The following is a 15,863-nucleotide window of genomic DNA, read 5'->3' on the forward strand; positions in this document are numbered from 1 at the left end:
CAGACATGTTCGCTAAGCGGCACAGACTTGTGGGAGAGAGCATTTGTGTGAATACACACACAGAGACACACACGGAGACAGACACACACTAATTTGTAACACCGTAACTCTAAACTTGAGCGGTTGTTGTTGCATTCTTCTCCAGGGTGGGTTCGGCCTATCCCCCACTTTAGCCTGGAAAAGCCGGGACAATGCTGGGGGAGATTACTGTCTCAATCATCTCCATTCCACTGCTGACTTCTTCTCATAACATGTAGCCTTTGGGCACATGAGACTGGTATTAGGGCGATGCTAGCGCTAAGCATTAGTGGAAATTAAAACAGTATACACAAATCATTTTGTTAAATGTTGTTTCACAAAGGCCTCGGTGACTTGAGGTGGGTCGTATATAGTTCACATCTTCTCAGTTGTGTGTGCTTGAAATCAATTTTGACTCATTTGTACAGCTGTCAGTATATCGAATGCTAAAAAACTTTATCTTTAGCATTGTCGCTTTATAAAAACATTGCCTTTTTCCATTTGCTAGCTAGCATTTTATCCAGACCAAAGTGGCAGTAGAGGTGCCCAGACAGTTACAACAAAATCCTGGAGTGGGTTTTTTTCTTTGTAGACAAAGATTTACCACAATCAGTGCAATCAAGCTGGGTGGATGAAGGCTAGCACATGTTTGGTCCAAGAGACTCCTGAAAAGCCACCTTGGTTTTTTTTTTTTTTTTTTTTTTTTTTTACTTCAATACACATCAAATGGACAGCTCAGCACACTTAGAGGAGAACGTTAACCACTAATTACATTCACAGCATTTGTCTGACACTCTTATCCAGAGTGACCTACACTGGAATCATGTAGGTAGGAGAATCCAGTTAGGAGTTAGGAGTCTTTTTAGATTCATTAAAATGTAAAACGTGTCAAGCCGGGATTTACAATTTATTTTTTTTTATGTTGCTTTCACAGCAGTGTTACAGTTACAGACATCATACATTTTGTGTGCAAATTTTTAACAGCTTAAAAAATGTCTCAGTCGTCCCGCCACTATTGTTATATATGTAACTGCATCTAAATCAAACAAGATATGTTAAACCTGACCATGTTACATTTTTTATGACAGCTAGCAGACATCTGCATTGCAGTGCGTCGTTTTACAATGTGAGAGGGGGAGAGGAAAGGCCATCCTGAACCTGTTATTTGCTCCCTTAAACTCCCTACATTCTGTTAGACATGGAAGTTATTATTTATTAGCTGTTTACTTAACATGTGTTGTTACATTTTTTTATGCTTTACGTGTTAAAAAAAAGTTGACAACTTACTACATTTTAACAGTATGCTAAGTCACACCTTTTTATCAGTGGTTTAGCCACTAGCTAAACATTCTGAGGTGATGTTAGCACACTTGCTTGCTAACACACTTGGACATCAAGTGCTCTTGCATTTGGTACTGTCTAGCTGTGTTAGCTAAGTTGCACCATGTTTTACTTTGTTTCAGTGGAATTTAGTGGAAAACTAGCTTGTCAGTCAATATGTTTTTTTTTTACTTCCAAAGTTGCCTTTGCCTTTTTCTGTATGTTTCAGCTTGTCAACAAATGCATGTGTACAGGTGACCATGAGGGGGTGCTCAAAGCATAGTTTGCATTTACATTAGTGGTGTAAAAGTGAGCTGCATACCAAAAATCCTGGCCTGTCACATACTGTTGTTTTAATACTATATTGCAAAACTTGTGTAATTGTGTTTGCATACTTTGTACCTTGCACTTTATTAAATTAAGATGAATCGCTTAACCCCTTAATGTGTCAAATTCTTTGTTCTTTGACCAGAATGTGTCATGGGTCATCATTATTTTCACTTCAGATGCATTTTTTTACATAAAGAGAATATTGATATATCATTATTAACATGAAAAACTCTTTTTTTGTGATAATGTAAATCAGGCAGATCTGTGTTAAAATATCTTGATGAATGTAGCAAAAGAAATGCTTTTAAAATAACTGGTAACATAATCGTTCCATCATTTGATTTTAGTGAAAGTTGATAATGTTTTATCCTTCTCCTGAAAAAGTTGCTATTTTAGTTTTTGTGTGAATGTAAGTAAAAGCAGTACATTTGCATGCACATAACAATGCATGCTATTTCTAGCCATGAATGTGTTTTGTGGCTCTTTTTTATGGTCCGTTTGTTAGGTTTGTGAAAAAGATTCTTAAGTTACTGCCACCTCTGTATAAAAGAAACCCTGGCAGTGGCAGATCTGTACGCCCTAAACAGACCTCTTACACGTAACCTCTGCTATTTGTGTGTGTGTATGATGTATAAACCAAATGGCACTGTTATATTTATTAAGAAAACATGACTTTAGCTATGTCACTGTGTTATGTGAAATCATACGGGTGCACAAGAATCAGAGCAGAGTCAGTAAGGTTGTCCGTTCATACCATGCTTAAGCTAAAGCTGTAAAGACTGATTAAAAATATACATGTATGGGCTTATCACTATTTTACCCTCATTAATGTTACATATAAAACACAGAACACAATGGTAGATGGTTGTAGATAAGAAATAAAATGGTTGTTGTTGTTGCTGCTTTACAGTTAAGATTAAAATATTTTTTTTATATTTTCATGGTGGCGGGATACACATGGGAAAAAACAGTTATTATAATTTGTTTTACCCACTCGGCATGACTTAATTAGAACTCTAACCACTGTATAACAGATTTTTTTAAAGGTAGAATTGTGTTTACATTGTGTTTACGAACCTCTTTTTACTTTAAGGTTTTTATTTTTTATTATTGTTTATTATGCTGCGATTATGCTGCGATTTTAGTTCTACTCCATTTGCTTTCCACTGAATTTTTTCCATTTAATTTATTGGAAAATACAATATGATTATGTAGTTTATTTATCTTATTCTTTACAGCTATATTGGTTGCAGTGGAATGTGGGTTCAGGCTGTTCTACACACCTATTAGCCAACAGAGTGGATCAGACATCAATAAATTAAAGTGGTTATGGAGGGTAGAGTGCCCTGCACACCTTAGTACACACTTATGTGTGTGCGTGTGTGTGTGGCCCTCTGGGTGCTTCTCAGTGGGAGGTTTTGAGGATCACGCTGCTTTCAGAGGATTCCGTCACCCAGTATGAGTAAAGCATTCCCTAACAAACCTGCTTATCCATACTGCAGCACCACCTTAGTAATGGACACACACATATACACACTCACAAATACGCACACACACACTTACAGCTCCGACCTGCAATTACTCCAGCACCATGTCATTACAGACTTATACAGCATACTATTATCACACCCTTATGGACAGGGCTGAGGGAGGGAGTGAGTAGGTACGGACGGGCACTGAAAAGAGCTTTCAAACACAGTGGCTCTTGGAGGAAGGCCTCTACTTCAGTGATATCATAATGATCAATAATCTGTCTGATACAGGTGATCACTACTCTAAAGGCCCCAAAATAGGCCACTGCATCCAGCCTGAACTGATAATCTGAAAATAGAGTGGTGTTAGTGGTGTTGGTGGGGGGCAGAGGGGGGTGTCTGGGCTTCTTCATCGATGGTCATGCCCTAGTTGTTCTTTTGTGCCGAGTGGTGATTTGGGGTGGGGGTGGAGGGTCCGACGTGACACGTGAAGCAACTGTCTGGAAAAGCATGACATCATCAATCTCAGCCAGTGGAGCAGTAGAGCGTAAAAAAGAAAAAAAAATAGTAAAGTAAAAAAAAAAATTAAAACTTATTTGTAACAACGCCAAAACAACAAAAAACGAAGAAAAAATAGATAAGATTTCTGTATAGGAAAAGGTAATGTAGGAAAGGATAAAATAAAATAATAAAATAATAAAAAACACTTTTGACCTAATTTTCCCCCTCCCCCAGCTACCCCCACCCAAAAAAGGGTCATTAATTGAAAAAAAGATAAAAAGAAAAAAGTTGTAAAAAAAAAATAATAATAAAAAAATAAGAAGTGATACTTATGATACTTAACATAGTTTGCCAGTCACTTAAATAAAAAAAAAAACAAAAGAAAAAAAGGCATTAAAGTAATGTATTTAATTTAAACAAACAGCTGATAATAAAAAAGGGAAATACAATAATAAAAATAAACAAAACGTTACAAATAAGACTTTTAATTTACCTTGCCTCTTCACAAAACGCGAACATTAAATGACAAAATGATATTTAAAAATAGTAATGTGGTGCACGACTCAAAAAGAAAAAAAAAACACACAAAACAAACAAAATACTATTAACAAATATTATAAACGAATAATTGTTTTTAATAGTTAAAATAAAATAAAAGTATTAATCTAACTTTTTTAACACTTCATTGTTTTCTAAAAGTAAACAGAGAAGTCCCGCCCACTCCCCCTATAGGATATAGTATACGTATTGATATGTGTGTGTGCACGGTGTGTGAATGTGAATGAGCGCGTGTTGAGTGTCCTGTGGTGGAGTGAGGGAGGTCTCTGGCCCTTTAAGCCGCGCGCTCTCTCAGCTCCGTGTCCGCGCGCTCCGAGCCGCTGAGCTAGTGTCGTCTTTCAGCGCGTGAGCTCGAGCTCCTCCTCTCCGTGCGCCGCGTTCTAAACGAAGCCCGCTGGCCGCGCGAGCCCGAGCTCCCGCCACTCCGGCAGCGTGAGCAGCGTCCAGCCTCGGTTCTGCACTCTCTCTCTTTTCCTCCCTCCCTCTTTCTCTCTCTCTTTCCCCCTCTCCCTCTCTCTCCAAGACTCTCTCTCTCTCACACTCTCTCACTCACTCACTCACTCACCCCTCTGTCTCCCCCTTCTCCTCCTCCTCAGCCCAACGGCCGTTCGGGAGAGGCGACTGAAGTAGTCGGTCATTTTTGACGGTTTTCGCGACCTTCCAAGACATGTTTTGCTCCCGGTTTGGACAGAAGGGAAGATTTTTCTGTCAGAAAAGACTTTTACGTGCGTTTTGAACGTTTCCGCCTCGGTTTGTTCCACTTTTGAGAGTGTTTCGGGAGAGTAAGCGAGTGAAGGAAGAAGGGACGACGTGACCGTTGCAACTTTGGCTGCTCTGGAAGCCTCAGAAGGAAGGAGGAGGAGAAGTGCTCGAAGTGTAAACTCACTTTTTCCTGCCTCTTTCGACGCGAAATCGCCCCGAAGTGCGAGTGTGGATTACAGAAAGTGGATTGAAAAAGGAAACTTTTTGGGGTTGGACTTTTATTTTTCTTTTGTTGCTTTTTTTTCGTCTGTTTTTCCTCCTCGCCGCTTTTGTTCTCCTCAGATTTACAAGTACGGTTAGCCAGCTAGCGGCCGATTTGCTAACTAAGTAACTTACGTGAGACATTTTTTTGTCCTCTCGAGACATTTAAAGTAGTTCGGGAACCGTTTAAAAGTCACTTATGCCCGTTTTGAAGTAGTCATGGACATTGTGGATTTGTCTTCCTTTGCCGAGGATTATTTCTGAACCCGTGGGAAGTGCCTCTTGTTTTCCTCTTCTTCTGGTTGTTGTTGTGCTTTCTTTCGTAGTTAACGTCGTGTTTTCCTGCTCCTCGAGAACTGAGACTACGTTACGGATTGAGAGAGAGAAAAGTGATCCGCTAGTTGTCTTCACAGTAATAACCCTGTTTTTCGGAAACGGGGAAACAATTTACCCGGTTTAATAGTGGGAAAGTAAAAGTACAAGCTAAACATGCCCCAGCTAAACGGAGGCGGTGGGGATGATCTGGGGGCGAACGATGAGATGATCTCCTTCAAAGACGAAGGAGAACAAGAAGAGAAGATCTCCGAAAATGTGTCAGCCGAAAGAGACCTGGACGATGTAAAATCCTCTCTGGTAAACGAATCTGAAAACAACAGTAGCTCCTCTGATTCTGAGGTAAGTGGCACAAAACTGCAGCTAGGTTAACTAACGCTAGCTAGTTTCAACAGGTTGCCCTGCTGTTGTCAGTGGGACCTGTAGATAAGACTTGAGTGGTTTCTATGTTGTTAATCTCTCCTTTCATACAGTATAATTGCAGAAATTCTACTTAAATTTTTATGTCATGCTTCTTGTGTGTTTGGATCCCACCAGCAAACAGAAAGACGCCCTCAGCCCAGACCTGACACTGAAAGTTATGAAAAAGCCAGAGAGTACTTTAGTGAAGGTAGGAACCAATCTGTGGTTTGTGCTAAGAATCTAACAATTTATTTTAAAACAACTTTTTTACATTTTTCTTTTGTTGTTCCTGTCCTTGTCACCTAAAGCTTTGAGAAGACAGCAAGATGGAGGCTTTTTTAAGAGCCCACACTATCCAGGCTACCCATTTCTAATGATCCCGGATCTCGCCAGCCCTTATTTATCCAACGGCGCCTTGTCTCCCAGCGCTAGGACGGTGAGTAGTCCTCAGAATTCACGTTTATATTCAAGGCATAAAGTTGAATTTCATTTACTCATTTACAATACCACTATAGATAAACCATATTACTTATTTTATTAATGACCCACTGAGCCAAGTTTTTAATAGCTTGTATTACAGTGGCAGAATGAGCACCCCCCATATTTCCTTCAAGTATCATACAGGGAGGACCTCCCTCCTTTTGTTCATCTCGTGTCGATATAAGCTGAACAAACCACTTTTTCTGGATCTATTCAACCCGCTGAGAGTCCAGAGCCAATAACATGACCAGTAACATGACCAGGCACAAGTCTTGAAGAGTGCAGTGCTATCAAGTTTAAGAGCAGTTTAAAAGTTTTCTGCTTTTTGGTACAGTACAGTGCAGTCAAACCTTGAATATTTTCAAACACATAAATTAATACAAATAAATACACATGCATGGGTGAACACCTTATTTATGTACAATATATGTTGGAAATGATCTCACCACGCAGGCTATAAATGGCTCCAGTGTGGGCGCACAATCTTATCATTAACTTGCGATTTCCCTACACGACTCGTAATGTTTTGTGCACAGCTGTGTCTATTTACAGTGCAACAAGGGTTACAGTGGTTTTAAGTGTTTTTTATACAATTATGTGTGTTATATTTGGCAGGATTAGGTTGTGAACATGGCTATTATTATGGGTATCCTACTCGTTTTAGATTATGTGTGAAAAATTTTGACAAAAATATAGTTATTTTTGTTAGAAGAAGAGTTAGAAGACCACTTATCACAGTATATTACGTTTACAGGACAGTATTTAAGGTACAGCTATACACTTCATACCTAAATTAGATTTAATGGTGTCCTGTCATAGTTGTCCTTGAAGTGCCTTTCTTGGTCCAAGTATGTCTTTTTCCTGGACATAATTTGCTGTCCTGGTTATGCTGATTTTTTATGTTTTGTAAAATTGAGGGTTTTTTTTTTATTGTAAAAGTATTTATTTTTGTACATGAGTAGGCGACTTAGAAAGCCACCTATTATAGTGTATTGGGCTGGTAGGACAATGTTTAAAATACAGCTGTAATTTTATAACTAACAATGTTGTGGTACCACAACATTTCTTTGTGCAAATATGAATTTTGCCTGTTTCTCTGCAGGAAATTCAATTTGGTGCTTCCCAGCATTTTTTTTTTGTACTTTTTTTTTGTTAGTAAGCTTGTTTTACCTGTTAAAGAATTAGATGATGAGAGGCGAAGGGACGGGAATCGTGGGGGGCATTGTGCTTTTTTTTTCCTTTCTTTCTTTATTTCTTTTTTTTCCTTCTTCTTAATGTAGTCACTTTTTAGATGTCTGCAAAAACCCGATGGCTGTTGAGGCTGGCTTGCCTGTTCCATCCCTGAGTTTTAGCATCCCACTCTGGGAAAAAGTTGACTGGCCTTTTAGCCCATGCACTGGCTTCTTTCAGCTTCGTTTGCAAAGGACTCAGTGGGCATTCATGTCCGCTTTGGCCAAAGTGGTGTACGTCAGTGCTGTTAAAAAGAGAGTGAGAGAAAGAAAGTTTGGAGTCTCAACAAACTTGGGCAAAAAGCTTTTTCGTTTAGCGTTTTTCAGTCCACCCCTCCACCCCCTTCTTTTTTTCTTTACCTAAACTGTGAACCATCTCCTTTAAATCTCTGGGTTACACCACTATTGTTTATTCCAACCCACAAATCCCTCTCCTTGCCCTGAATCCCAATGTGATTTGATTGGAACCAGCCAAGCATTTGACTGAAAAGCAGCAACCTCCCCCTCCCTCTCTTGTTGCCTCTCTTGCTTGCGCTAGCTCTCTCTCTCCCTTTTTTTTTCAACCCCCATTCCCCAACTTTTTCTCCCATTTTTCTTCCCTGCCCCGTCTCCTCCCTCCTCCCTACGTGCTCTCCCTCCTTTCCCAGTCCCTTCCATTCAATTACTGAGGCGTTAGGCCAGCATTGTTATTCAGAGGGGGTGCTTGATGGCTTCATTGGAGATCTCCATAGGCCCTCATTAGCGTAATGGCCGCTCCTTACACTCTTAGTGCATACCATTGCAGAGATGTTCTTTTGTTTCTTAGCCTATACAAGGTGGAATTGGCTTAAATAATCTTTAACAGCATGCCTGCAAGCTTCTCTCTTCTCCCCTGCTGGTCCCACCTCCCTCATTTGCAGACATTAATGCCCTTTCACTTTTGCGTACTGAAGTTTTGAGTTAAGTTGTATATTTCCTTTTTGTTTAGCAAAGTTCTCCGATAAGATTTGACATGTTTGAGAAATTGTACTCCATGGATTTGAGGTATTTGTGTCAGCTGCAAATCGTGAATACAGAAGTGCTCTGTTCTAGTTAGTGTAATGCGCATTAAAGATGCAGAGGCTAATATGGGCTTACTTGCAAACATTAAGATGTGTCATTTTGGATCACTTGGTTTCATTAAGTTTAACAGATTACAAGCATTTATTTCTCCTCCACTGTAAATGCCTTCAAATCCATACAGCAGTACTTGTGCAATGAATATGCTCTCATCTTTCTCATTGTTCTGATTTTGAAAAGGAGGCAGTGTCAATGTCAATGTAATTCTTCTTGTAATTTTGTGGCATGTTAGTTTTTGGAGTTCTTGACCTATTCTGCTTATTTGGCACAGAAAATTCTGTTTTTTTTTTTAATTGAGCTGTTCCATATAATTATAGACTGAATGAGTTGCCCCAGAGTTTCTTGTGTGTAAACTTTATCAGTTTTATCTTTGTAAAAGTGAAGGGATATATGTGTATCAAGAGGGTCATTGAGGCAGATGAGCTTAGTCTGTCAGTCAACACCTTCCGTTTGAGCTGTGACTGAGACGCTGACTGGCTGGCGTTCTTCAGATATTTACACACTAATCTTAAGCTGCCCCTCGGACTGACACAGCCACAGCTGTCAAAATCCCATCAGGGCCTTTTCCAAACAAACTCTAAAGGAGGCCATCTGAATCCCAATTATCTTTTCATTTTACTCAAATTTTGAGCTGCTGACTTTTAAAACAAATGTACAAACACAACCTACACTGTGTTTGCCTGTTTGCTAAAAAGATAAGCATTAGTCTGTTCTTTTTGTTTTGCCTCCCCAGTTGGAATGTGAGTAACCTTGTCTATGCTATTCTGAAAGATTGCCCTGAGAGATGTCATGGGGAGATTTTTGATAGTGGACAGGTAGAGGGTTTGCTACAGTAAGGCTTTATGAAAAGCAGTGTTTATACAAGGTGGGTTTTTGGAGACTGTTTGAGTGCATTTGCAGGCAGCACAAATATCAGTTGAAAGCCACAGAGAGATATAAGGTGGAGACTGGAAAACACAACAGAACATATTACATCAGTTTCAAGTTCTCTGGATAGGACAGAACTGCTGAGAGGATTGTATTTTCTTATTTTGTTGTCGTCAGTTGAGTTCTGCTTTCTGCATAGGCTAAAAGTTGGAAATCGTGGACGCTGTGTACTGTTTCTTGGTTTATCAAATTCCAATGAGGCTGAATTTTTCTTCACGGCATGAAAATTCAAGTCGGACCGACCAAGAAATACAGCAGTAAATGAAACAAAAGGGTTTGGGTGGGAGGGGGATGCCTTGCTGCAGAGAATCGAAGTTTAGAATACCTGTGGGAGTTTGTGCAGGAATGTAAATATTATTGGTGTTGAAGAAAAGGCCATTATTACTCTCTCGCTTCTCGTTATGCCAGCCGATAAGTTGTTTTAGAGGGACTTTATAGTTGCTTGAGACTGGAAACATAGGGGTGCTTTGGGATGCTTTAAGTAATTGAGTGTTATACTATATATATATATATATATATATATATATATATATATATATATATATATATATATATATATATATATATATATATATATATATATACACACATATGTGCACAGGCAGTGCTTAAATATGTATTTCATATGGCTTTTAACTTGGGCATTTTTTTATTTTTTTATTTTTTTTTAAATATGTAGTACATATATTTTTTTAATGCTATACACTTTGTCAAATTTAATTGTCTCTGCGAACTATGAAAACACTAAGACAAATGTCAAGGTTTTTTCCCTCCACTCTTCAACAGCTCAATTAAAGCTCTCCTCTCTTCCTGCTTATTTGTTGCCAGGAGATGTATTTTTCTTTGAGAACAAATGCTCTCCTTTAATGTATTGGGAAATCAGGAGATTCGTGTTGAAGTTCTCATCTTGAATTTATTGTTAAACATGCATATTAGTGTACTTAAACTTAAGGCAACAGTTTTCGTACAGGTATGAACTAAAGCAAAACAGCATTTTCTTTCATTTCTCAGACCAAGTTAGTGATTGACTTTGATAGAAAACTCCAGAAAGATTCTTCTGTAGTTCTAAAGCAAGATCACATCAAAGCAAAATCTGTTTATGTGAAAATAACCCAGTCAGTTTGGTTAGTAGCTAATCATAAAAGTAGCCCCTGGACACTGTTGGTGCAGTGGAATAGTGTCTCTTAACATAACAGCAAAAGTAGAACCTTCTAAAATATTTTATATCTAGATCTGGGTCTATAGTAATTATCAAAGAGGCGTTGCAACATTTATGTTTTATTTAATTGTTCATGTGCGCAGACACACAAACAGACTGATGGACAGAGGGACTTACATTTCAGCAGATGCAAGACTTATCTAGTGCAACTAGTTTGTTTTGAAACAGTGACTTAGTGGGAAGACGTATCGTTCCCTTGGCTGAAACTGTTTTGAACTGACCTTTAGTGTAACATTTCAGAAAGTGCTGAGTGTAATTCTTGTCTGCTTGTTCTTGGTTTTTAATTTTATGGTGGATCAACTTTTTGTGCTGTGCGTTGTCTACTTAAGTGTAAATTATGAGCGTTCTTCGGGTAGCAGCGTAGAGAAGTGTGCACATGTAAAAATTAGTTTGGGCCTTGCTTAGAACAGATTTGTTTCCTGTAGTTCTGATACGATCTGTGTTGTGTTCTTGTGCCCAGAGCTATTGAAGTGCAGTTGTAGTGTTGAATCAGAAAGCACAACTTTAAAATACTGTTGAATTAAACACCAGAGAGTTGATTGCTTACTTGTTTTTTTGTCTGGAGAAGCTGCAGTGTTAACGTTCTTTGCTGTTTACAGCATTGTGTTTGTTATTTACTACCCAGAAATTAAATTACAGGCTCTTTGCTCTCCTGGTAAACCCATCAAGCCAGCCCTGTTGCTGTAGTCTGTTTCTCAACTCTTTTACTGCTTGTCTCAACTCCCCTCCCCTCCCCTCTTTAATGTCCTCTTGGAGTCAAGGGGACGTGAAGAAGAGGGGCTGTTATATAAGCCCCTCCATAGCAATCCATGTCCCCTCCTGTTAAGGGGTGAGCTATATAATGTTATGTTATCTTTTTCATAAATTAAGTCACGATTGCATGTCTTGGGTATCATCAGTACATGGATTTTCATGTATACTAAAGAAAGCTTTTTTTTTTGTTTATAGGTTACCCATTATTAATGTTGTTTTTTTTTTTAATCAGTTTGGAGAAAGTCATTTTATATCACTACACCCATTTTTAGCCTCCTTTATATAGTTTTACCAATTTAGTGGTGCATTTTGAATGTTCCAGCTTTAGAAAAAACATTAAGAAGTATTTTGGTGTTACAGTTAATACACTCCTGACTCTTGCAAATACTCGGCCACTAAAGGGAGACTGCTTGCCAGAACCCAGTAACTGCAGCTTTTGTGTGCTGGCGCCCACACTGGCAAACAAACACAGCTTGGTGGAAATGCTGGGCGAAGTGTTTAGTCTTGTCTGCAGAGCTGTCCGACTCAGCAGCCACACAGGGGGCAAATCCCTCCGCCTCCGTTGTCCCCTTTGCCTCGCGTTTAGTCATCTTCCTCTTCCTCTTCATCTTCTCAGCAAGTTTACTTGGAGCACTGCACTTTTCCGCAACAGAGCTGATTTTACTATGGAACTGTAGAGCTGCTTTTAAGTATTTTTAAACATATTGGCTTCCCTGCTCAAGTGCAAAGGAAGCATAATCCTGTGATCACTGTTGTGCAAAAACCTTGTATCTCCAAAATGGAAACATTATAGAAAATGGATTTATATTTTCTTAACTTGTCATTGGAAGTCGATTTAATAATAATTATTTCAAATTATTTGGAGCATTTCTATTGGTTCATTCACCCTGAACTTTAGCCACGCATTTGGATACGTACAAATAACACGTGCCGAATTCCCATTACGTCAAAAAGTGAAAACGTCAAAAATTGTTGATAACAAAGATTTGATGTACTAAACATAAATCAAAGCACTTCACTTGAAAAAGAGGCCTTGATAGTCAGTGTCTTTAATTGATGCTTTGAAAAGATTTGTCTTTAAATGAAAGCATACTAATGATTTGTAAACTGCAGACGGAACCCCATCTGTGTTATCTTGGTAGAGAAACACTAACTGTCGTCCATGCTGTTCCAGGAAAGGAAATGTGAGGGCAGATAAAGCTGCTTTCAATGTAGCTCTCAGCTCATCTGACTTAGGACATGATTGAACTGCCAGTACTTTTGATGAGTTTGAAGAGTTCTAGTGCATGTTTTTGTTATCTCTTTGGTTGGTTGGGTATAGATCACAAAAAAACGTAATCTGCCTAATCTGATTTAAAGTCCTTAAAACTTCTTGTGATAAAACCAGCAGTTCCAGGTGTGAGATCTAGCTGGCTAAAGCACCTGTGTTGTGGTTTGTGGGGAAATCAAAGTAAAGTTCGTAGTGGAATAAAACATTGTGGCCCAGGTATAGCAGGAGTGTAAAAGGAACAGAATGAGGAGGACGATATTTCTTAGCTAGTCTTGCCCCAGAAAAAAAAACACACACTACATCCCTATCCAGGTCTGTGTACATGTGTGCGTGTGTGTGCTGTCTGAATTGTGTGAAACATTGCCAGCGTTGGCCTTCCTCCCCTCATCTCATCTCCTGCTTTCTCTGAGGAGCGCAAGAGCTGGCATGCACTTGTCACCCGTAGCCTTCCCATCATTTCTCTCTCTCTCTCTCTCTCTCTCTCTCTCTCTCTCTCTCTCTCTCCGTTCCCTCTCTGCCATTAGATATTCTGTTTATAGCTCTCTCCGGCTTTTCAAGAGCAAGGCCCTTCAGGAGAGTCTCAGCACCCTTTGAGGACTGGCGAACCAACCATTCCCTACACACACATACACATAAGCATTGAGACACACCAACACACTCTTCCTTTCTCTCGCTGTCTTACGCACACACATTCGCCAATGACTCCCTGCGTTCTGTGACATCAATGGAAGGCCTTTGAAGTACTGGAAGTACTGGAGAAGAGAGAGTATGCGTATAAATTTATTTCTTCATCAATTTATTAATCTGAGGCAGGCATTTTGGAGTTAGCCAGGTTTTGACAGAAATGCTGCACGCTGGGGCGCACCCAGTGCGACAGAACTGCTTGAAACTGCCTGTCAAGATTCATCATGAGTCTCTATGGGCAGGGCTAATACAGTATCTGAAAGGGAAGTTCATATATGGCGCTAATTCAGAACAAGCAACTGAGCAGCAGTGCAAGAACTTTTGATCCTGCTAAATGTGGTGTGGGATTGTGTTTGATTGTGGGATTGTACTATGAGTGAGAGCGGGTGTGAGGTGTGTTTGTTAACCCTCCCCCAACACACTCAACCAGAGCAGTATTTAACTGTGTAAAGCAGACTTTTTGTTAGCTTAGCCCCCTGTCAATTAGTAGGAGCTGGATAAAATCAACGTTAGCTCAGCAAATAAAGCCTCAAACTCCTGCAGCTGTACTGCAGAGTTGGAGCACACAGTGCAGTGCAGGCTGATTAAGTGACTGTTCTTAGGGAGAATTTTTTCTTAAAGCCAACTTTTTTTCGCCCCTTTTTTAAAGATTGTGTCCTTCCCTAATGTTTTCTTATTTGGAGTTTTCATTCAGTTAAATTTAGGAGTACAATGGGGTAATCATTTAAGAGCAGAGATGTGAATAATTATTTATTTTAAAAACACGTTATGAATCTGATCTAGACCTTGGGGAAGGACTAATTTTAAGAGAGGTCTTAGGGGGATATTGCAGGATAAGTCCTATTATGTGTATTAAAATTATCTTTTTTCTCTGCATCTCATTTGAGAATATCTCCAAATTTCTGCCTCACCAGCACTGCCCATTCTTTACCTTACCATGCTTTTTTCCCCTTTGTCTGTTCAGTATAATTCATCAGATACAGTGAAAGACAGAGAACTACCGGTATTGAGACATATGGACTAAATCATCGCCATGTTCACTGGGCTGGACACACCACACACACCCGCAAGACAGACAGGCAAAGTTGAGCCATTTGTAATGTGTTGGAGTGTGTGTGTGTGTGTGTGTGTGTGTGTGTGTGTGTGTGTATATGAGTGACTGCGTAGGTTGCACAGTCTAATCCTCAGCTCTAGGACTATGTACTGCGTAATGGGAAACAGTGGAGTTTGGCACAGCAGCAAGACTGCACAGCTGCCTGCAGGTCAAAAATAAAGAGCACTGAGGGCAGATGAGAAAATTAAGTGTGTGTGTGTGTGTGTGTGTGTGAGAACACACATTCTTATCCTATGTGATACTAACACCAACTGGTCAAGTGTCTGTGTCCTGTGTAAGCGTATAGGGATGTGTGTTTTGGCAGGGATCGTGTGTCGAGTACCAGTTTTTCTCCTGTGGCCGTTTTCCCCATGTCAGCCCTATAAGCCTCCGAGCCTCCAGGTTAGACCCCTGAGGGCAGCAGAAAGGGGGGGGGGGGGGTTTGCGCAATCCATCCCGGCTCTCTGCGGGCGATAAGGCCTCTCAGGCTGATTGATAGCAGCCCTGCATACGCCGTCAGGCCCCCCTCTTCCAGCTGCACAGGGGGCCCCAAGGGATGACGTGTGGCCCCCTCACTCTGAGCCCAGGGTATTATTTCACATGTCGAGGCATCTAGGCTCTTAAAACCAGGGCACTAAGTGCTAGACTCTAGGCTAATAAAACTGGATTGTTCCGAGGGAGGCGGTAGGGAGAGCGAGCGAGCGAGAGAGGGAGGGAGAGAGAAGGGGTGCAGCTCTCAAACAGAGCTTCATCAGTCTGGTATTCCAACCAGATGGTTTCAGTTAAAGCTTAGCAGTGAGAGAGAGAGAGAGAGAGAGAGAGAGAGAGAGAGAGAGAGAGAGAGATAAGTAGCAAGCGTGAGGGACAGAGTTGGCGATTGGGAGAGGAAGAGAGGGAGGTTGGGTGGAAGACGGCAAGATTTTTGCTGTGATAGGAACCTGTTTTTTAGGTTCTGGTAGATAGCAAATGTAGGAAGGCGGACAAATGGACACAGGTGACAGCGCTGATAAAAGAGTAGTAGAAGGACAAATGGCAGGCGAGAGATAGAGAGAGAGAGAGAGAGAGAGAGAGAGATAGTCCTGCAGTCTGTTGTGACGGTGGTGTTTTAATTTGTAATAATTTGTAATACTTTTTAGTGTGGACAAACCATAAAAAGTAACAAACCTGCAAGGTGAAGGACTTCCATGAAGTCCAAAGTTTTGGAGTATGAGGT

The 15,863-nt window shown here is 40.1% G+C and overlaps 1 protein-coding gene across 1 annotated transcript in view; it reads left to right on the top strand.

Moving 5' to 3' along the window:
• The first annotated feature begins 4,461 nt into the window (after window positions 1–4,461).
• tcf7l1b (transcription factor 7 like 1b) overlaps window positions 4,462–15,863 on the top strand; it is a 44,787-nt gene continuing 33,385 nt past the window's right edge. The window contains exons 1-3 of the mRNA XM_007231484.4: window positions 4,462–5,837; window positions 6,033–6,105; window positions 6,206–6,333. Coding sequence (XP_007231546.1) covers window positions 5,652–5,837; window positions 6,033–6,105; window positions 6,206–6,333 — 387 coding nt within the window. The 5' untranslated portion in view covers window positions 4,462–5,651. The remainder of the gene's footprint in view (window positions 5,838–6,032; window positions 6,106–6,205; window positions 6,334–15,863) is intronic.

The sequence above is a fragment of the Astyanax mexicanus genome, chromosome 12 (assembly GCF_023375975.1).
Source record: "Astyanax mexicanus isolate ESR-SI-001 chromosome 12, AstMex3_surface, whole genome shotgun sequence".
In the NCBI taxonomy this organism is placed as follows: Eukaryota; Metazoa; Chordata; class Actinopteri; order Characiformes; family Acestrorhamphidae; genus Astyanax; species Astyanax mexicanus.